This window comes from Hyla sarda, chromosome 7 (genome assembly GCF_029499605.1).
Source record: "Hyla sarda isolate aHylSar1 chromosome 7, aHylSar1.hap1, whole genome shotgun sequence".
NCBI classification, from domain to species: Eukaryota; Metazoa; Chordata; class Amphibia; order Anura; family Hylidae; genus Hyla; species Hyla sarda.
Window position 1 is genome coordinate 99,129,186 of NC_079195.1, and position 22,255 is coordinate 99,151,440.

At 44.4% G+C, this 22,255-nt stretch overlaps 1 protein-coding gene and 1 long non-coding RNA gene across 6 annotated transcripts in view; one reads left to right on the plus strand and one right to left on the minus strand.

Moving 5' to 3' along the window:
- Positions 1-4,891, minus strand: part of HTR7 (5-hydroxytryptamine receptor 7) — a 219,953-nt gene extending 215,062 nt beyond the window's left edge. For all 5 annotated transcript variants that reach the window (XM_056530168.1, XM_056530171.1, XM_056530166.1 and 2 more), the window contains exon 1: positions 3,907-4,891. In XM_056530168.1, the coding sequence (XP_056386143.1) occupies positions 3,907-4,433 (527 nt within the window). In that variant the 5' untranslated portion in view covers positions 4,434-4,891. The remainder of the gene's footprint in view (positions 1-3,906) is intronic.
- Positions 1-22,255, plus strand: part of LOC130282191 (uncharacterized) — a 311,154-nt gene that overhangs the window by 151,297 nt on the left and 137,602 nt on the right. The window lies entirely within an intron of this gene.

The window sequence follows — 22,255 nt, forward strand, 5'->3', positions numbered from 1 at the left end:
GCATTACAAATTTTGGGGGTCTTTTTTCCTTTTACCTCTTGTGAAAATAAAAAGTATGGGGCAACACCAGCATGTTAGTGTAATTTTTTTTTTTTTTTTTACACTAACAGGCTGGTGTAGACCCCAACTTTCCTTTTCATAAGTGTAAAAGAAGAAAAAGCCCCTTTGAGAAAAATGTGTAGCGCAATTGCTCCCGAAATACCCAATATGTGGCCCTAAACTATTTCCTTGAAATACGACAGGTCACCAAAGTAAAAGAGCACCATGCACATTTGAGGTCTAAATTAGGGATTGCATAGGGGGTGGACATAGGGGTATTCTACGCCATTGATTCCCAAAGAGGGTGCCTCCAGCTGTTGATAAACTCCCAGCATGCCTGGACAGTCAGTGTCTGTCCGGAAATGCTGGGAGTTGTTGTTTTACAACAGCTGGAGGCTCCGTTTTGGAAACACTGGTGTACAATATGTTTTCATATTATTGGGGGGGGGGGGGGGGACAGTGTAAGGGGGTGTATATGTAGTGTTTTACTCTTTATTATGTGTTAGTGTAGTGTAGTGTTTTTAGGGTACATTCACAAGATCGGGGGTTTACGGTGAGTTTTCCCGATAGGAGTTTGCGCTGTGGCGGAAAATTTGACGCTGCTCAAACTTGAAGCAGGATACTCACTGTAAACCTGCTCGTGTAAATGTACCCTGTACATTCACATGGGGAGACGAGAAACTCCAGTCTCCAGGAGGGGACAGACCGTGCATGCTGGAAGTTGTATTTTTGCAACAGCTGTAAGGCACACTGGTTGGAAAACCTTCAGTTAGGTTCTGTTACCTAACTCAGAATTTTCCAACCAGTGTGCCTCCAGCTGTTGCAAAACTACAACTCCCAGCATGTACTGATCGCCGAAGGGCATGCTGGGAGATGTAGTTATGAAACAGCTGGAGGTATGCAACTACAACTCCCAGCATGCCAAGACAGCTGTTTGCTGTTTGGGCATACTGGGAGTTGTAGTTTTGCAAGATCTGAGTGATCTCCAAACTGTGATCCTCCAGCTGTTGCAAAACTACAAATTCCAGCATGTGCAAACAGGAAACAGCTGTTTAGGCATGCTGGGAGTTGTAGGTTTGCAACATTTGGAGAGCTAGAGTTTAGAGACCACTGTATAGTGGTCTCCAAACTGTAGCCCTGCATGTGTTGCTAGGCAACTACTCACCGGCTTCCGTAGGATTGCAGCATCAGGGAGGCACACCAGGGAGCTGCATCACCGTTCTCTGCTACCCGCCTCTGATCGCCAATGGTAAGTGACCTCCGGCACAGGTCCCCGTCGGTTCCCCCATTCTGCCCAGACTACTGTGGGTGGGCAGAACGGGGTAACCGAACTTTAACCCCCCCGATCTGCTATTGGTCGGTCTTAGTGGCTCTTATACTCTTCCAGACCTTCTGTCAGCCTTTGAGTAGTAAGAGATATTATGTGACCTTTAAATTAATGTGGTTGCATTCTGCCTTATATTCCTCACCCGATTCCACTCACCTGCTCCTTTTGGAACTTGTGCTGAGCAGTTTTATTGGTTAATACTGGGACTAGCGGAGCACTGCACATGGGACCTGTGGCTAACGACTGGCCAGTCATGTCTCCCTGTATCGGCTCCACTATATGCAAGAAGGAAACTCAGCGTGTGACTAATGCTACACATACTGTTAGTATAGTATCTTTAATTATGATGCACAGGGGTCTTGTCATCTTACTAAATAATAGCTATGGGGAGTAAAGAAATTGGAAAAGGGGAAAACAAGCAAGAGAATGGTCATCAGGGTAATAAGATGTAGGATAGCAGGAGGGATGTGTTGGCAGCAAGGTAGTTTTCTAGGACTTTTTAATGGAGGCCATGATTACTGATTGGTGGGGTGCCAACCCCTGACACCCCCATGATCAGCTGTTCAGTAGAGCCACTGTGCCTGGATGTACACTGTGTGCCATTTATTGTGTAGTGGCCATGCCGGGTTACTGCAACTTAGCTCTCAGTGAAATGATTGGAATCTGCTGGCACGGCCACTTCTCATTGAACTGAGCCAATGCTTCCTGCTCCATTCACAGCGTGCATCTGGTCGTACACAGTGTACACCCCTTTCAGTACTCCCAAAGCCTGCAAGCAGAAGTCTAGTTATAGAGGTTGAAATAAAAACATTATCTCTCAGACCAGGCCATTTCTCCATCTTCCATTTCTCCATGGCAAGTACTAAAGGTCCCTTGAACACAGTAGGTGTTTTTGGCAGTGGGCAAGGGTCAACATGGACCCTCCGTGTCTTTGTAGCCACAATTAACGTTTTCCGCAATTTATGCTACAGTAGCTTATCTGTGGGACTGGACCACATAGGCTACCCTTCACTCCGTAGTCACTCCAGATATAACCAACTATGGCGCTGTCCTATCTTTTTGCCCTTTTTTAAGTACATACTTTGCAATAAGCCTAGCAGATGAGTGAGCAAGACTTTGGTCAAAAGGGAGACTTCAGCCCTTCCATGTAGACAATGAATTCATTGACTTCATTCACTAAAAGACGTCTTCAAAAATCCAGTATACATTGTTATATTAGTAAGTTCCATAACTTTCCATCCGACAACAATTCTGTGTAAATTAATGCTTAACAAGAAGAACTTCGGCATTCTACCCTAAGGACATCCCCACTCAGGTTAACACTTTCTGTACCTTTGAACTACTGTATAGGGCTGATGCTGGCATTGACACCTATGAGGTTTTACTGTCCATGCAAACCACAATAGATCTCAACACGAATACCATCATTGCCTAGGGACATGGAAGCCAGCAATTTAAAGCACCACGGCACTTTTCAGTTCACTGAAGACCATTGATTCAGCTAATAGACCCCCACCAATGCTATCAATGATCTGTCGAAAGATGAATAAAGGTAACAATACCCTTCAAGCTTTATAGGCACAAGCTTACAGAGTCTTTGCCTATTCATGCATTGTCTAATATTTGATGGTTTAAATTGGTCTAATAAAGTTATAGTCTAATCCAGAATGAATAATGTATGTTTATGAATTATTCATTCTCCTAATGCCCTTATCCTAACTAGAACACCTGCAGAGATGAGTAATATTCTGCTGATTTTTATTAGACGTTGAGCTGCAAAGATGTTGTGGCAGAAAAAGTTATTAAAGCTCTTAATTATTGTTAAGAGGAACAGTCAGTGACTCCTGAAGGAATATTTGATTATTTTTTAATTCCGGATGTGCCTTACCGTCAACTCTTACAAATGACAGAAAGTTCTGACCTTAAAGGGGTACTCCGGTGGAATACAATTTATTTTAAATCAACTGGTGCCAGGAAGTTAAACAGATTTGTAAATTACTTCTATTAAAAAATCTTAATCCATTCAGTAATGCTGTATAATACAGAGGAGATTCTTTTCTTTTTTAATTTATTTTCTGTCTGTCCACAGTGCTCTCTGCTGACTCCTCTGTCCATGTCAAGAACTGTCCAGAGCAGGAGCATATCCCCATAGCAAACCTCTCCTGCTCTTGATAGTTCCGGACACGGACCGATGTGTCAGCAGAGAGCACTGTGGGCAGACAGAAAAGAAATTCAAAAGGAAAGGACTTTCTCTGTAGTATACAGCAGCTGATAAGATTTTTTTAATAGAAGTAATTTACAAATTTGTTTAACTTTTTGGCACCAGTTGATTTAAAATAAATTGTTTTCCACTGGAGTACCCCTTTAACGCTTATGTATAGACATGGTCTTCAAACTGTGGCCCTTCAAATGTGACAAAACTACAGCTCACAGTTTGGAGACCACTGATATAGAAAGGCAGACTATTATTGATAAAGATCTGCAGCATTAAATACCAAGAAGCAGAAATGAACTACATTTGATGGCACGAAAGGTCTTACCTGTCAATGCTAATGACGCATAACGTCATGATAGATGCCGTGCAGCACATCACATCCATCGCTATGAAGACGTTACAAAAGACGTGCCCAAAAATCCATTTCCCACCAATGAGGTCGGTGACACTGACGAAAGGCATGACAGCAATGGCCACCGATAAATCGGCCAAAGCCAAAGATACAATCAGATAGTTTGAGGGCTGCCGAAGTTTCTTAACAAAACAAACAGATATGACCACTAGACAATTCCCGGCAATGGTCAGTAGGGTGATAAGGGACAGGATGGCCCCTATTACCAGTTTTTCAATGTGTCCGTAGTTCAGGATCTGTTCTCCGCAGCGTGTGTCATTTTCATTCGCGAAGCTAGAGGTGGCCAATGGAATGCTGGTGGTGGCATCTTGAAGGATTTTCAGAAGAGGGGGGTTGAAAGAACCAGAAATCATTATAGAGGTGCTGAGATCCTCCAGATCTTCTATAACATAGGACCTGATGTCACTGTGTATGTGGCTGCTGTTGATAATGATGACCATCGTGATTTGTGTAGCCCATGTGTAGAGCCCCAAATACTTTGGGTCCAGTAGTTACCTCACAGTTACCGTAATCAAATTACAATTCCATATTCCTCAGCCTCATCTACTTCTTGGCTATGTAGATATGTAGACATTCCTTCTGGTCATAGACTAGCCCTTTCTCCTGTTCATTCTTGGTGGTCCCAACTTCCTTCAGATCCCCAGAGATTGGTCCTCTACAACCATTCTTCATGCCTTTTTTTTTACATCCTGCTCATCTTCTTATCCAATACTCCATGTAAAAAAAAAAGAAAAAAAAAAAGAAAAATGTACTTGTTTTAGTCAAGTTCCAGAGAACAGAAGTAGCTGCCCTGAGAGCTTCCTAAATCAGTGCTTCTTCTTCTGATGTTAAGTCTTAAAGCTGGAAAAAACCATTTACTTCTGACTTCCATGTGGTTTTAGTGCTTTCCCGTCTTTAATGTCGTAGCAGCAACTCCAAGGCAGCATGTGTAGTTTAAGCACTGAAGCTAAAAGCATCCAATCTATCCCCACCATTATACAGCAATGTAGCTAAGAAATCAGAATGCTTCATCATTATGGTGACATCTAGTGGACACCCAGTGCATTGTTTGTTCTTTCAACTTCAAAAACAGACAACTGGAAATGTAAAATGTTGCCCTGTGTTTGAGAAGCAGTGTGTTAAGGTAGTGTTCGCAGGACCAGTCACACCCCTCTTGTTATCTTTTTTCATTATTACCATCAGGTCTGAGGTATTGGGTGGTTAATTCAAATACAGATACACAAGTTTTCATTTATTTGCAGTATTTCTTTTGAATAGGCATAAATGAATGCATTTGTAGTACAAGCGTAAAGTGCTGTAGTGCTTTTACAATCAATCAGACAGTACTGTTAAAGCAGTTCTTGGTGGGGAGGTTGCCATATATGCAATAATCTTTAATAAAGGCTCCTATATTATTATTGTCCTGTAATGTGACAGAGTCTCTTGAGCCTTTACAGACACCAAACCCAAGATTTTACCTCAGCACACCCTAAAGCTATGTGGACCCATTGCTTTAATTTTGTAAACTGTCAGGTTATTCTTATCGGTTGCCTTTTACATGTTTGTGTGCACAGCATGCTATTTTAGTGAAATTGCATTTAAAGGGGTTTTCCTTTCAATTATTCCTTTTTTTTTTTTTTTTTTTATCCTCATGGTTAGGTCATCAATATTAGATTGGTGGGGATCTGACCCACAGTACCTCCACTTTTGTGACAACAAATAAAAATAAAATACTGCAGGAAGCAGACAGCTCTGTGCATTGTGTACTAGCTGTTCTAAGTTACTACAGACCAACTCTCATACACTTCAATAGGATCTGAGCTGCAATAACCAAGCCTGGCCACTACTCACTGTACAAAGCTGTCTGTTTCACTTTGTATGGTGGTGCCAATGCTCTGGCAAACAGCTGACACTCCACTAATCTGATATGGATGATCTGTCTGAAGAATAGATCATCAATAAAAAAATTATATATTTTTCTCCAGAAAACCCCTTTTAAGTCTTCCTATGCTTCCAATGGAATTAGACACTATTGTGATTAGATACCAATGTTTATTTATTTTTCATTAATTCACTAGTGTTGGGCGGCATAGGTCATATTCGAATTCGCGATATTTCGCGAATATATGCACGAATATTCGTCATATATTCGCAAAATTCGCATATTCGTAATATTCGTAAAATTTGCATATGCGAAAATTAGCATAAGGGAAAATTTGCATATGCGAAAATTAACATATGCAAATTTTCGCATGGGCAAATTTTCGCATATGCGAAAATTCCCTCGCCAGTTTCACACAATTGTATTTGAGCCTTTTTTACACCGCACAAGCTGGAAGCAAAGAGGGGTGATCACTGTGATGTGTGCTGTGAAAAAAACAAACCAAAAAAAGGAAAACGAATATTCGTAATTACGAATATATAGTGCTAAAATTCGTAATGCGAATATTCGCGAGCAACACTATAATTCACCCGTACTACTTGAATTATTCCAAAAATCTTTGCATGTCTGGTCTTCCTACACAAAGAAACTCACATATCATACATTTCGAACACAGAGTTCAGACAACACCTGATATGAGATTAAAAAACATATTTTTAGTGAAACAATGATTTTAAAAGACATATATTTTGCAATTGGAGAAATGCTGCGATGGTCAGCCAGTACAAAAAATTAGGCTTTCTAATCTGGTTTGCTATAGCGTAGTAACCCCGGACTATCCAATACAATTGCTATGTGTAAGAGTAAAATTTGCCAAAGTGACTGTAAAAAATTACATGAATAAGAATTGCACTAAAGCACTCCATAGCACATTGTGCAAAGGGCAAAGTATACATAATGTAAAGAACATGTGCCATCAAAGAAATATATCCTCATAAATCACTATTTTTCTCAGTACAAGTTCTATGGCACATATTGCACTCCAATATTACATAAAGTGCTTCTTAATAATGTGCAGCAATATAGGGCAAATGTGAATGTAAACAGAACACATGCATGGATAGCACGGATAGTTATATAAGGCTAATAAGTCTTACCCATGTGGGATAGCAACCCGAGCCCCGACCCCTACAACCTTTTCGGTTTCCCTTTCTCAAGAGGTACTACATTACTAGTGTCTCACTGGGTTTATATAGTATGTTTAATTATTTAGATTACTTACAGCAGTGTGTTTCCCTTTTGGCGCCTTCGCACTGCCCCGCCAGAACTCACTGCTGGCCCCACTTACGGCGTCTATGTCCCGGTGCGCAGGCTCCAGAATAATAATTCCCGAGCATGTGCACCAGGTGCCCAGTCGCGTCAGGGGGCCGCGTCACGGGCGGCATGCAAGGCACAAGTGCACAGAAAGACAGCGCTATTCTAGTAGGTGAAAACATTCACATTTGCCTATTTTACAACTGTGGTGACAGAATTGTTTGCATAACAATAAAGTGACACGTTACAAAATACATTATAGTGCAATCAGGTGCAAAACAAAATTACAATATCAAACTACAAACGTGAAAAATCAACACATATACATAATATAAGAATATCATATAGACATACAGTACCATTTATGTGTGTACATAAAGTGTCTAAGAAAGTGTATGTATTAATACATATCCATAAAGTGTCATAGTGATAAAAGAATATATTCTACCTAGAACACCTACATATGTGTAGTATGTTATTTGGAAAACCAGAATGTGTGTGTTACGCCGAGCGCTCCGGGTCCCCGCTCCTCCCCGGAGCGCTCGCTTCACTCTCCCCGCGGCAGCGCTCCGGTCACGTCCTCTGACCCGGGGCGCTGCGATTCCGCTGCCAGCCGGGATGCGATTCGCGATGCGGGTAGCGCCCGCTCGCGATGCGCACCCCGGCTCCCCTACCTGACTCGCTCTCCGTCTGTTCTGTCCCGGCGCGCGCGGCCCCGCTCCCTAGGGCGCGCGCGCGCCGGGTCTCTGCGATTTAAAGGGCCACTGCGCCGCTGATTGGCGCAGTGGTTCCAATCAGTGTGTTCACCTGTGCACTTCCCTATATCACCTCACTTCCCCTGCACTCCCTTGCCGGATCTTGTTGCCTTAGTGCCAGTGAAAGCGTTCCTTGTGTGTTCCTTGCCTGTGTTTCCAGACCTTCTGCCGTTGCCCCTGACTACGATCCTTGCTGCCTGCCCCGACCTTCTGCTACGTCCGACCTTGCTTTTGCCTACTCCCTTGTACCGCGCCTATCTTCAGCAGCCAGAGAGGTGAGCCGTTGCTAGTGGATACGACCTGGTCACTACCGCCGCAGCAAGACCATCCCGCTTTGCGGCGGGCTCTGGTGAAAACCAGTAGTGGCTTAGAACTGGTCCACTAGCACGGTCCACGCCAATCCCTCTCTGGCACAGAGGATCCACTACCTGCCAGCCGGCATCGTGACAGTAGATCCGGCCATGGATCCCGCTGAAGTTCCTCTGCCAGTTGTCGCTGACCTCACCACGGTGGTCGCCCAGCAGTCACAACAGATAGCGCAACAAGGCCAACAGCTGTCTCAACTGACCGTTATGCTACAACAGTTACTACCACAGCTTCAGCAGTCATCTCCTCCGCCAGCTCCTGCACCTCCTCCGCAGCGAGTGGCCGCTCCTGGGATACGCTTATCCTTGCCGGATAAATTTGATGGGGACTCTAAGTTTTGCCGTGGCTTTCTTTCCCAATGTTCCCTGCATCTGGAGATGATGTCGGACCTGTTTCCCACCGAAAGGTCTAAGGTGGCTTTCGTAGTCAGCCTTCTGTCCGGAAAAGCCCTGTCATGGGCCACACCGCTCTGGGACCGCAATGACCCCGTCACTGCCTCTGTACACTCCTTCTTCTCGGAAATCCGAAGTGTCTTTGAGGAACCTGCCCGAGCCTCTTCTGCTGAGACTGCCCTGTTGAACCTGGTCCAGGGTAATTCTTCCGTTGGCGAGTATGCCGTACAATTCCGTACTCTTGCTTCAGAATTGTCCTGGAACAATGAGGCCCTCTGCGCGACCTTCAAAAAAGGCCTATCCAGCAACATTAAAGATGTTCTGGCCGCACGAGAAATTCCTGCTAATCTACATGAACTTATTCACCTAGCCACTCGCATTGACATGCGTTTTTCCGAAAGGCGTCAGGAACTCCGCCAAGATATGGACTCTGTTCGCACGAGGCGTTTCTTCTCCTCGGCTCCTCTCTCCTCTGGTCCCCTGCAATCTGTTCCTGTGCCTCCCGCCGTGGAGGCTATGCAGGTCGACCGGTCTCGCCTGACACCTCAAGAGAGGACACGACGCCGTATGGAGAACCTCTGCCTGTACTGTGCTAGTACCGAACACTTCCTGAGAGATTGTCCTATCCGTCCTCCCCGCCTGGAAAGACGTACGCTGACTCCGCACAAAGATGAGACAGTCCTTGATGTCTACTCTGCTTCTCCACGTCTTACTGTGCCTGTGCGGATGTCTGCCTCTGCCTTCTCCTTCTCTACAGTGGCCTTCTTGGACTCTGGATCTGCAGGAAATTTTATTTTGGCCTCTCTCGTCAACAGGTTCAACATCCCGGTGACCAGTCTCGCCAGACCCCTCTACATCAATTGTGTAAATAATGAAAGATTGGACTGTACCATACGTTTCCGCACGGAGCCCCTTCTTATGAGCATCGGATCTCATCATGAGAGGATTGAACTTTTGGTCCTCCCCAATTGCACCTCGGAAATTCTCCTTGGACTTCCCTGGCTTCAACTTCATTCCCCTACCCTGGATTGGTCCACTGGGGAGATCAAGAGTTGGGGGTCCTCTTGTTCCAAGAACTGTCTAAAACCGGTTCCCAGTAACCCTTGCCGTAACTCTGTGGTTCCTCCAGTAACCGGTCTCCCTAAGGCCTATATGGACTTCGCGGATGTTTTCTGCAAAAAACAAGCTGAGACTCTACCTCCTCACAGGCCTTATGATTGCCCTATCGACCTCCTCCCGGGCACTACTCCACCCCGGGGCAGAATTTATCCTCTCTCTGCCCCAGAGACTCTTGCCATGTCCGAATATGTCCAGGAGAATCTAAAAAAGGGCTTTATCCGTAAATCCTCCTCTCCTGCCGGAGCCGGATTTTTCTTTGTGTCCAAAAAAGATGGCTCCCTACGTCCATGCATTGACTACCGCGGTCTTAATAAAATCACGGTTAAGAACCGCTACCCCTTACCCCTCATCTCTGAACTCTTTGATCGCCTCCAAGGTGCCCACATCTTCACTAAATTGGACTTAAGAGGCGCCTATAACCTCATCCGCATCAGAGAGGGGGACGAGTGGAAAACGGCATTTAACACCAGAGATGGACACTTTGAGTATCTGGTCATGCCCTTTGGACTGTGCAACGCCCCTGCCGTCTTCCAAGACTTTGTCAATGAAATTTTTCGTGATCTGTTATACTCCTGTGTTGTTGTATATCTGGACGATATCCTAATTTTTTCTGCCAATCTAGAAGAACACCGCCAGCATGTCCGTATGGTTCTTCAGAGACTTCGTGACAACCAACTCTATGCCAAAATTGAGAAATGTCTGTTTGAATGCCAATCTCTTCCTTTTCTAGGATATTTGGTCTCTGGCCAGGGACTACAGATGGATCCAGACAAACTCTCTGCCGTCTTAGATTGGCCACGCCCCTCCGGACTCCGTGCTATCCAACGCTTTTTGGGGTTCGCCAATTATTACAGGCAATTTATTCCACATTTTTCTACCATTGTGGCTCCTATCGTGGCTTTAACCAAAAAAAATGCTGATCCCAAGTCCTGGCCCCCTCAAGCAGAAGACGCCTTTAAACGACTCAAGTCTGCCTTTTCTTCGGCTCCCGTCCTCTCCAGACCTGACCCTTCCAAACCCTTCCTATTGGAGGTTGATGCCTCCTCAGTGGGAGCTGGAGCTGTTCTTCTACAAAAAAATTCTTCCGGGCATGCTGTCACTTGTGGTTTTTTCTCTAGGACCTTCTCTCCAGCGGAGAGGAACTACTCCATCGGGGATCGAGAGCTTCTAGCCATTAAATTAGCACTTGAGGAATGGAGGCATCTGCTGGAGGGATCAAGTTCTCCTGTTATTATCTACACCGACCACAAGAACCTCTCCTACCTCCAGTCTGCCCAACGGCTGAATCCTCGCCAGGCCCGGTGGTCTCTGTTCTTTGCCCGATTTAATTTTGAGATTCACTTTCGTCCTGCCGATAAGAACATTAGGGCCGATGCTCTCTCTCGTTCCTCGGATGCCTCAGAAGTTGAACTCTCTCTGCAACACATCATTCCACCTGACTGCCTGATCTCCACTTCTCCTGCCTCCATCAGGCAGACTCCTCCAGGAAAGACCTTTGTTTCTCCTCGCCAACGCCTCGGAATCCTCAAATGGGGTCACTCCTCCCATCTCGCAGGTCATGCGGGTATCAAGAAATCTGTGCAACTCATCTCCCGCTTCTATTGGTGGCCGACTCTGGAGACGGATGTTGTGGACTTTGTGCGAGCCTGCACTATCTGTGCCCGGGATAAGACTCCTCGCCAGAAGCCCGCTGGTTTTCTTCATCCTCTGCCTGTCCCCGAACAGCCTTGGTCTCTGATTGGTATGGATTTTATTACTGACTTACCCCCATCCCATGGCAACACTGTTATTTGGGTGGTCGTTGATCGATTCTCCAAAATGGCACATTTCATCCCTCTTCCTGGTCTTCCTTCTGCGCCTCAGTTGGCTAAACAATTTTTTGTACACATTTTTCGTCTTCACGGGTTGCCTACGCAGATTGTCTCGGATAGAGGCGTCCAATTCGTGTCTAAATTCTGGAGGGCTCTCTGTAAACAACTCAAGATTAAATTAAATTTTTCTTCTGCATATCATCCCCAGTCCAATGGACAAGTAGAAAGGATTAACCAGATCTTGGGTGATTATTTGCGACATTTTGTTTCCTCCCGCCAGGATGACTGGGCAGATCTCCTCCCATGGGCCGAATTCTCGTATAACTTCAGGGTCTCTGAGTCTTCCTCCAAATCCCCATTTTTCGTGGTGTACGGCCGTCACCCTCTTCCCCCCCTCCCTACTCCCTTGCCCTCTGGTCTGCCCGCTGTGGATGAAATTTCTCGTGACCTTTCCATCATATGGAGAGAGACCCAAAATTCTCTCTTACAGGCTTCATCACGCATGAAGAAGTTCGCGGATAAGAAAAGAAGAGCTCCCCCCGTTTTTTCCCCTGGAGACAAGGTATGGCTCTCCGCTAAATATGTCCGCTTCCGTGTCCCTAGCTACAAGTTGGGACCACGCTATCTTGGTCCTTTCAAAATTTTGTGTCAAATTAATCCTGTCTCTTATAAACTTCTTCTTCCTCCCTCTCTTCGTATCCCTAATGCCTTTCACGTCTCTCTTCTCAAACCACTCATCCTCAACCGTTTTTCTCCCAAATCTGTTCCTCCCACTCCTGTTTCCGGCTCCTCGGACATCTTCTCGGTCAAAGAAATTTTAGCTGCCAAAAAGGTCAGAGGGAAAATTTTTTTTTTAGTGGACTGGGAGGGTTGTGGTCCTGAAGAGAGATCCTGGGAACCTGAGGACAACATCCTAGACAAAAGTCTGCTCCTCAGGTTCTCAGGCTCTAAGAAGAGGGGGAGACCCAAGGGGGGGGGTACTGTTACGCCGAGCGCTCCGGGTCCCCGCTCCTCCCCGGAGCGCTCGCTTCACTCTCCCCGCGGCAGCGCTCCGGTCACGTCCTCTGACCTGGGGCGCTGCGATTCCGCTGCCAGCCGGGATGCGATTCGCGATGCGGGTAGCGCCCGCTCGCGATGCGCACCCCGGCTCCCCTACCTGACTCGCTCTCCGTCTGTTCTGTCCCGGCGCGCGCGGCCCCGCTCCCTAGGGCGCGCGCGCGCCGGGTCTCTGCGATTTAAAGGGCCACTGCGCCACTGATTGGCGCAGTGGTTCCAATCAGTGTGTTCACCTGTGCACTTCCCTATATCACCTCACTTCCCCTGCACTCCCTTGCCGGATCTTGTTGCCTTAGTGCCAGTGAAAGCGTTCCTTGTGTGTTCCTTGCCTGTGTTTCCAGACCTTCTGCCGTTGCCCCTGACTACGATCCTTGCTGCCTGCCCCGACCTTCTGCTACGTCCGACCTTGCTTTTGCCTACTCCCTTGTACCGCGCCTATCTTCAGCAGCCAGAGAGGTGAGCCGTTGCTAGTGGATACGACCTGGTCACTACCGCCGCAGCAAGACCATCCCGCTTTGCGGCGGGCTCTGGTGAAAACCAGTAGTGGCTTAGAACCGGTCCACTAGCACGGTCCACGCCAATCCCTCTCTGGCACAGAGGATCCACTACCTGCCAGCCGGCATCGTGACAGTGTGCAGTATATATATATATATATATATATATATATATATATATATAGGCAAGTGGTGTATTCCAGCTCTCTCCCACAGGTGCGCCCGGACTGGACTGGACAGATCCACAATATTGCAAGAAGAAACGGAATGTCCAGCAGGGCCGAAACGCGTCACGTTACCTGTATCCCTGCTGTTTCCTATGGCAACTAATTTGATTTAATAAAGAAGAGTTCCGTTCCATGAGTTTGTGCTGGACATTCCGTTTCTTCTTGCAATGAAGAAATATTAGAGAGGCTCTTATCTCCCAGACAACCTGTGACTCGGGCTGCCCAAACAACACCTGTACCCAAGGTGCCAAAAATTATACAAAATATATAGAAAAATTGGGGCTCAGAATCATGAATATTAGATACAAATTAATTTATTGATAATAAGATATTCGTAATATTTGTGTCTTTTGATCCACAGGGCCCTTGTGGGTCAGCAGAAATACACTGATATATTAAATAGTCTATACATAAAATATTCAATGCATAAAATATAGCATATCATTATTTAAAACTAATAAAATACATAAAATAAAATAAAAGGTTAAAATTATTTGCTAAGTGTCCACACAGTCTGTAGAAATAATGCAGGTAGATAATGTGAATAAATATTTCAGTTGCGGCAATAAATCCAGATGATTTAACTTCAATTATGGTGTCTGTAGATATTGTCTCTAACGGATCCAGCGATTGATACAATAGTAACTGGACAACAGATGAAACAATTTGTAACCTTATATGAGGTTGGGATTCTAGTTCTCTGCACCGCGCGCTACTAGAGACTTGGCGGTCTCAAAAAATGTGCAGCGGTGGTAATTATTTTTGGTTGCTACTGGTTACAGTATTTCAAATGCAATATGGTAAAAGGTGGTACCTTTGTTGTATGCTGGGTTGGTCGCCGGATGGGTCCCGGTTTCCCAAGCAGTAACAGCGCTGCTAGAGACACGGCTGTCTCACAGGTATGCAGCGGAGATGGTTCTCACATGATAAATCATTTTTAGTTGGTACCTCTATTGTGTTGTCCTGATTGTCAGCCGGTCACAATCCCTGGGCAGAGGGTGCGCTGTTAGAGACTTGGCCGTCTCAGTTCGTACAGCGGCAGCGGTGGGCTCGATCTGAGGGTACTGCAGCAGTTCTCTTGCAAGCAAGGAAAATGGAAAGCCAGCAATGTTCTCCTGGTGTGGATGGCACATAGAGTCCTGTGATGATTAGCAGGTGCGGTGGGTCTTTGTGTATCGCTGTATACTTGTGGGATTTTGGTGGATGACACTTAGAATAAATAGTAGTTTAAGGCTGGACGCATTTCAGGTCCTCCATAGGACCTTTCTTCAGCAGCTCAACATGTAATATATATATATATATATATATATATATATATATATATATATATAATGCACTGATAATACTATGAAACCCACCCCAATTGTGTACAAATTTATAGTGTCACTAAAATTGTATACTCCAGGTTATGTCTCGCCCCCACATAAATTAACATACCATTAACAACCTACAAATATCTCTTGATTCAGTGCTGCTTTCTGGTCTTCCAAATATTCCTGTTGCTGTTCCCAAAGCGTAGTAAACTGGTGAGCAACATTTGAAATAACATGTGAGTCAATATCCTTAAGAAAATAATAATAAGACAGACACTATATTAAAGTTAAGCCACACAACTGTTAAAAAATACACTCACATGACACATAATAAAATCAAAGACCAATACATAAGCAAAATATTATATACTATATGTTTTTTTTCTCTTTTTTCTTCTTGTGTACTCACTTACGCCAATTAGATCTCACTTTCAGGTGATGCATAAAATAACAATCTTGTCTTTGTCTAATCTGCATAACAAATAATTTGCCTTTTCGTTCCAGCACCATAATGATCAGCAACAACTATAATAAAGACTAAAGATCTGTATTTACTAAGGCAGTCCACTGTAAAAATGCTAAATTGACAGAAGCCAACAAGCAATGCCATAGCAAAGGCTCAGCAGTGATCTATATCCGTTTGTAAGAAACAGGAAGCCTAATGTGGTAGCATTGATTTATCAATCTGTCAGATTTGCCCATAACACTAAACACAGCTCACCTTTCATTTCTTAAATTGATTTGGTAAAATATAAGCCAAACTGTGATTTTTGCTGTGGGTTTTGTCTCAGATTGATAACAGACATGTCATGAGAGCCAACCATTCTTGTATAAATCCAGTGACTCCCTGGTGACCTCTTCTCTAAATGAAGTTGTGCTGTGTTCTTTTCTTCTCCATTTGGCCAAGATCTCCATGATGATTTCTCCTTAAGACAGTAGGGTTTGCTGATAAGACATCTTCTGCCCATCACTACAGTCATCCTTAACCTCTAAATAAATTGACATCCCAGACCTGACCTTAGACCCCTAAATAAAATCTCATCTGGTAATTATATGGTCCATAGTGGACTACTCACCTCTCCATACTCTAGCTTTGTCTTTTCTTGCAGAAAGGTGAACATAAAAAGTCATAAAAGGAATACAAGGTCCCCAGAGTAAAGTTCTGTGCCTGTTTACATTAAAGGGAGAACTATATAAGTACAACAAGTTTTTACCCGCACTAGCTCTCTAGCATATGTATGTTACATTGTATCATTTATTTATTTATTGATGGCTTTGAAGTTAATAAGACACATTCAATCATATTTGTGTTAGTGTATCTTTAAAATGTGTAAGGCTTTCATTGACTTAAGGGAAAAAAATATCCAGTGACTTTGGAAATAAGTGTGTGAGCAAGTGAATGCACTGCCAGGAACAGGATGTTAACACTGAATTAAGATATACATTACTTGGGAAGCTCCCCACGCAGAAAAATGTCATTAAGATGAATCTGAATTGTGGATTAGATAGTCAGTAATGTTTTAATGTCTTCCTGAATGTCACCCCATAATAAGAAATTAATCAAAGAAGAAACCACACAAAAGAGAACATCACATGCAAATAACTTTCTTTAAGGTTCTTTAAATTTAAAATTAGCAGGAGGCCATGTTACATGTAAATATAATTTCAGTTTTTAATTGTATTTTATAATAATTAAAAATAAAAGCTCAGAGAGATCCCCACACACTGATCAGCCAGAGCAATAAAGGGTACTCCTCCCCAAGACATCGTATCCCCTACCCATAGGATAGGGGATAAGAGGTCTCATCGCGGGGGTCCCGCCGCTGGGAACTCTGTTATCTGGTGCACGGAGTGAGCTTTGCTCCGTGCCTGATGACTGGTGATGCAGGGGCCAGAGGATTATGATGCCACGCCACGCCCCCTCATGATGTTATGCCCTGTCTCACGCACCGCCCCCTCAATGCAAGTCTATAAGAGTGGGCTTGTTGGCCGCCACACCCCTCCTGTAGAGTTGCATTAAGGGGGTTGGGTGTGATGTCACGAGGGGGCGGGGCCGTGATGCCATGATCCTCCGGCCCCTGCATCACCAGTCATCAGGCACAGAGCAAAGCTGGTTCCATGCACCAGATGACAGGGGGGGCTGCAGAAGAGATTGCGGGTTTTCCCAGCAGCTGGACCCCCTGTGATCAGACATCTTACCCCTATCTTACCCCGTACCCCTTTAAAACCAGCTTCCTATTATACTGTAGGTCCCCCTTGGCTGTCAAAACAGCTCTGACCACCCAAGGTCCTTTAAGCATCCTTTGAACACTGACATTTCAATTCTTTTATCTCATATGTCAACAAATCACTTAATTCCCCCCCCCCCCCCCCCCAAAAAAAAAAAAAAAAAGAAAAATGTTGTGTTCAATATTTTATCCAAAGTGCCAATCACTTGCTTTTAACTGGCTGTCCACTGGCTGTCCACAGGTTATGTACAGTCCATCTCTAGCACAAAAGCTGCCAAGGTAAAGTACAGTAGGTAGGAGCAGGACATTGCTGTAATACTGTTGACTCACTCCTGGCTACTATACACTGCCTATGTGCTTCATGTTTCCCTGGCTAGCCTGTAAGCACCCAAGTACTGTTCTCCTCTTCTTACAAAATTCAGAGGTCCCTCATGTATGAGGACTGAGACAATGCAGGAACACAAAACTGGAATACCAGTGGTTAGTTCCCATTGGTGTATTGGCACTTACCCCCACAGCAGGGTACAGTACAAGAAAAATTAAATAACAGCAATCACAGTAAGGCATAATTCCAAGGAGCTCCCAAGACATTCGATAGAGAGATATAGAGTAGTGAACATTTGGACAGTAAAAAGAAGACATCCAGGACCGGTTTCGACCATTATTAATGTTACCCTTACTCCTTTTAGATGATCTGCAGCTCCGTCCAAACCCTAGTGTATCTTCCTATCACCCTTATCCGCCCCTCCTCATGTGTCATTCACCGGACTAGTTTTAATACGAGTTCTAGTTATGTTGCCTGGCACCCAGCCTGCTTCTGTTCATACTGCACCTTTGACGTGCCTTAGTTGATGATTTGTTGTTGATTATGTCTTTTCAACCAAGCGCCTGCGTGCGCAATGCAAGGTTTATGTACCTTATCTCTGTGTTTTAATAAATTTTCTCTTTTTGACACTAAAAGACATCCAAAGATTTCATACTCAAAGTGCTCAACAGAATTGTTAGGCACACTTAAAGGTACAGTAAAGAATTCTGGATGCCTTCCGTCCTAATAGACAAAAAAAAAAAAAAGGGTCACAGGGAAATTTATATTGAGTAATCTACTTCATCATTGAGACCATCTAAGACTAAAAAGATGCCTTGCCTGGAAAACTTGACCATGTAATCCATAAAACTAGAGAACAAAGAGGACACACTAAAGAGCATTTGGCATGTAGTCGAGTTGGTTTAAAGAGGTCGCTGCTAAAGAGACTTGCCAACTACACTTGCTAACAAACATAAAACAATCCTCTAGTAAAGGTAGAGTAAAATAAAGGTAGAGTTAGGCTCCCAGGCCATCTAGGATATAACCGCCAGGGGTGAGTTAAGATGATCATATAGAATGGAGAGAATTCCCAGGGAAATCAGGAGAATATTGTCCCATAGCCTCAAAGAATTATGCATAAATATTCCTATGAGAAGAGACTACAGACTTCAAATGAGAGATCCCTTGCTGAGCCCGAAAAATTTTGATTGAAGGAAGAGGAGCAGTAGAGTCAAATGGGAAGATTCATCAAGACCTGTGTAGAAGAAAAGTGGTGCAGTTGCTCATAAACCAATCCCATTGCTTCTTTTATCTTTCAGAGGCCTTTTTAAAAATGAAAGTAGTGATCTGATTGGTTGCTATGGGCAAATGTCCCCCATAGTAAGGAAACATTTATGCACTAGAAAATCTGAGAGTTTAGTAAAGTTATTAGAAGTCAATCAAAGAAAAGGAGACATGTCTAGACAAGGTTTGAAAGTGGGGTTGTGAAAGAGAGGTGTAAGGGGAAAGGCAAAAGACTGCAGATTAAACTTAATTAAAATGAATCAGGCACCATAGAGAAAGGGAATAAAGACTGACATGACCAAAGGGGGGAACCAGATGAGAGACCGGAGAAGAAGCCTACATTAACACAGGAGAAGAGAAGGGAGCTACCAGGTCGGACACCCCTGAGGAAGTCACAAACGGTGACGGAACGCGTGGGGCTTAGGGGTCCCGTCCCGCCATTTACTATTCGGCTCCTTTGTTCTGTGGTCGCTATGCACTGGTGATATGAATCTATTTTTTTCTTTGCACATTGTGTATTTCATTTCATTTGGTGTTAAGATTATTTGATTTGGTGAATAGATTAATGTTGCATGTGTATTATCTTATCAGTTAGCACCACTACCTGAGCCATTACATCTTATCACAGAGGGACGGGACTTTGGTGAGAAGGGGGTTCATGGCCCCTCTCCCATGTTGTAGAGGTTGCTCGATTGAGAGCTTTTTAAGTGATTTTAGCCCTTTTTGTCTTTTTTGCAATTTTTATGTGATACCTAATAAAATTTGTTATATATATGAATATTGATCTTGTGGTGTGCTCTCTTTACAGTAATCCTTACCCTTTTATAACCAGGTCGGATTCAACAGCAACCCAAAGAGGACACAAAACACTAACATTTACAAATAGAAGCTCAGCAATACATGCCACATAAAAGTTCTTAACCAAGTGAGGTACAGAAAGTCGCCCTAGATTCTTGTGATAATGCATAATGAATTTAGTAATATGACGGAATTTACCACACCAAATAAACACAAAGATATCTTTCTGCAAAGAATGGAGGTATCTTCCAATGAGATGTATCAGTAAGGTGCTAAATAAATATAGCAACTGCAGTAAGACTAGATTTTAATTACATTCATTTAATGACCCAAGAAATAAGCGGAAAATCCTATTTACAAAGATCCAACCTGATGGCTTAATAGAAGAGCATAATTATTTTTTATAGAGAGTAGACTTACGCTGCAGGTCTCTTGATGACGTCATTCCATCATGCGGCCTGTGAGAGAAGTCCCGCACAGCCTCAGAGACTGGAGGGAGCCCGGCCTCAGCACAGGATGGGCGTAATGGTGAGTGGGATTTTATTTTCAGGGAGGCATTTCCTACCTGAGGGCACTACCTATCTGGGACACTAGCTACCTGGGGGCATTACCTACTGGGGCTACTATAAAATGGGGCATGGTAGGAAACAGATGGGAAATGTGCTGAAAAAGTGTAGAGAATAGGAAAAGAAAAAGGAAAATGAATGACTCCAAGAAGACACGTCCTGTGAGTCAGTGTAACTGCACTGTAGTCACTTATATGGTCTGCAGAGCATGTGTAGAGCCATGGTCAGCACTCTATGGGCTTTGTATGGGGATTGGGTGTATTGGTCTATGTTCAATGGTTTTTATAGAGTCACTAGGTGGTGGTAATAGTAGTGGTTATTATATTTATGGTGCTTATGGCAGTATTTTTCCCTCTCGTATACTGGAAATGTTATTGGAAGCATTGATCTCAGTATACAATTTTGTTTACAAAGTTTGCATTTTTTAAAGTAGTACAATCATAGACAAACTTTATGAATTGGGTATCATTTTAATGGCACTGACGTACAGTTTACAGATAATGTATTTTGGTGTCCCAGCACCAATAGCTGTCCTGTGGCTTTGGACTGTCTCAGGCAGCTTAGCAGCACAAGATGTTGGGCCCACCAGAGTTACACAGTTAAATTAATTATGTTTATATTATAATGTCAGACAATATATTTTTTTTTTATTGAATTCTACCATTGTTATATGTAGATATGTTTTTATGTGTTACAGCACTTTTAATTGAGGGCAGTGAAACACATGTGACCCTGCCTGCAAATGGGAACCCCTATAGTCTCCCCTGTATAGATTATTGGGAGGAGTAGTCACCCCAGTCCAGGGCTAGTTCACCCTAGTGTGGCTCCTAAGCAACAACTTACTGTAGCTCAGGTGTGCTGTGTGTCGTGTGCTCTGAGGAGAGGCCTAGCTCAAATTTAATCTCTCAACTGGTCATACTGCAAGGATTACTCACAAGGAGGAAGTTCATGCCCCTGCGGAGAAGGCTTCAGTACATCGACAGGACCCTAGCTACCAGGATTCATCCTTCCGTCTCACAAGTCAGTATCAATCTGTTTGGTGTAAGCACCACAAGTCCCAGAAAGGCAACACGGCTCCCAAGGGGTTACACTGCGCTCTCTCAACTAAAGCCAGCTGTACGAGTATTACCATCTGCACCCAGCTCAGTAAAGAGAGTTACCTGTAACCTGACGTCGGTGTATTCATTTACTCCCCATGTCTGGCCCAGGAGAAGCTATCCCTAAACTCAGACGTTGTATAGGATAACGGTGTCCTGGTGTCACTAAGTGATCAGATATTTCTACTAACACCACCCCATGGCTACCACAAAATTTGGTGCACGGCAGCACCGACGTGTGGAGCTGTAACTACGGGCAGGGACAATACATGTCTTTTACGGCCCACTGGGTAAATGATGTTCCTGCACAGCCACAACAGCAACTTGGACAGGTCACACTGCTTCCTCCTCCACGCTCTCGCTCCCAGGCAGTTGGTCCTTTTACAGTGTGCGCCTCCTCCTCCTCCTCCCCCGTGTCCTCGGCCTCCACTGCACATCCAAATCTCGGTAGCCCTTCATCGTACCACGTGTGTAGGACACAGCGGTGTCAAGCCGTCCTTCACATGGTTGGCCTTGGCGAACGGAGTCACACAGGGGAGGAACTGCTGAAGTTCATTAGGGAACAAATCCGAGTATGGCTTACTCCACGAAATCTGGAAATGGGAACCATGGTGACCGACAATGGGAAGAACATTGTGGCCGCGCTGCAACAAGGAAGTGTGAACCATTCGCCCTGCATGGCTCACGTGTTAAATCTGATTGTCAAGAAGTTCATCAAGTCTTCACCCCATTTGCAAGACGTCCTGACCATGGCAAGGAAACTGTGCATGCACTTCAGCCACTATTACACCGCCAAGCACACTTTGCTTGAGCTGCAGCGTCAGAACGGTATCCCACAACATAGTCTCATTTGTGACGTTGCCACACGTTGGAATTCCACCCTGCATATGTTGGACAGACTATACGAACAAAGAAAAGCCATCACTGATTTTTTGATGATACAAGCAGATACAGGTACTCCCCTGTGTAACTTCAATGTGAACGAGTGGCAGCTCATTTGTGACACCTGCCGTTTGCTGAGGCCCTTTGAGGAAGCCACATTTTTTGTTAGTCTCTCGATTTACGTCATGAACAACATAATTCCACTCCTACATTTACTCCAAAAAATTATTGAAAACATGGCTGGTCACAGCAATGGAGATGTTGCGCCTACATCAGAAGGCTACATGAGTCCTGTGGGGGATGAACTGGAGGAGAATGATGAGGGGCAGAGCAGAGCACAGTTTACGGTGGATGAGATAGGCGGTGTTTCTGGTCATTGGACAGGAGAGGAGGAG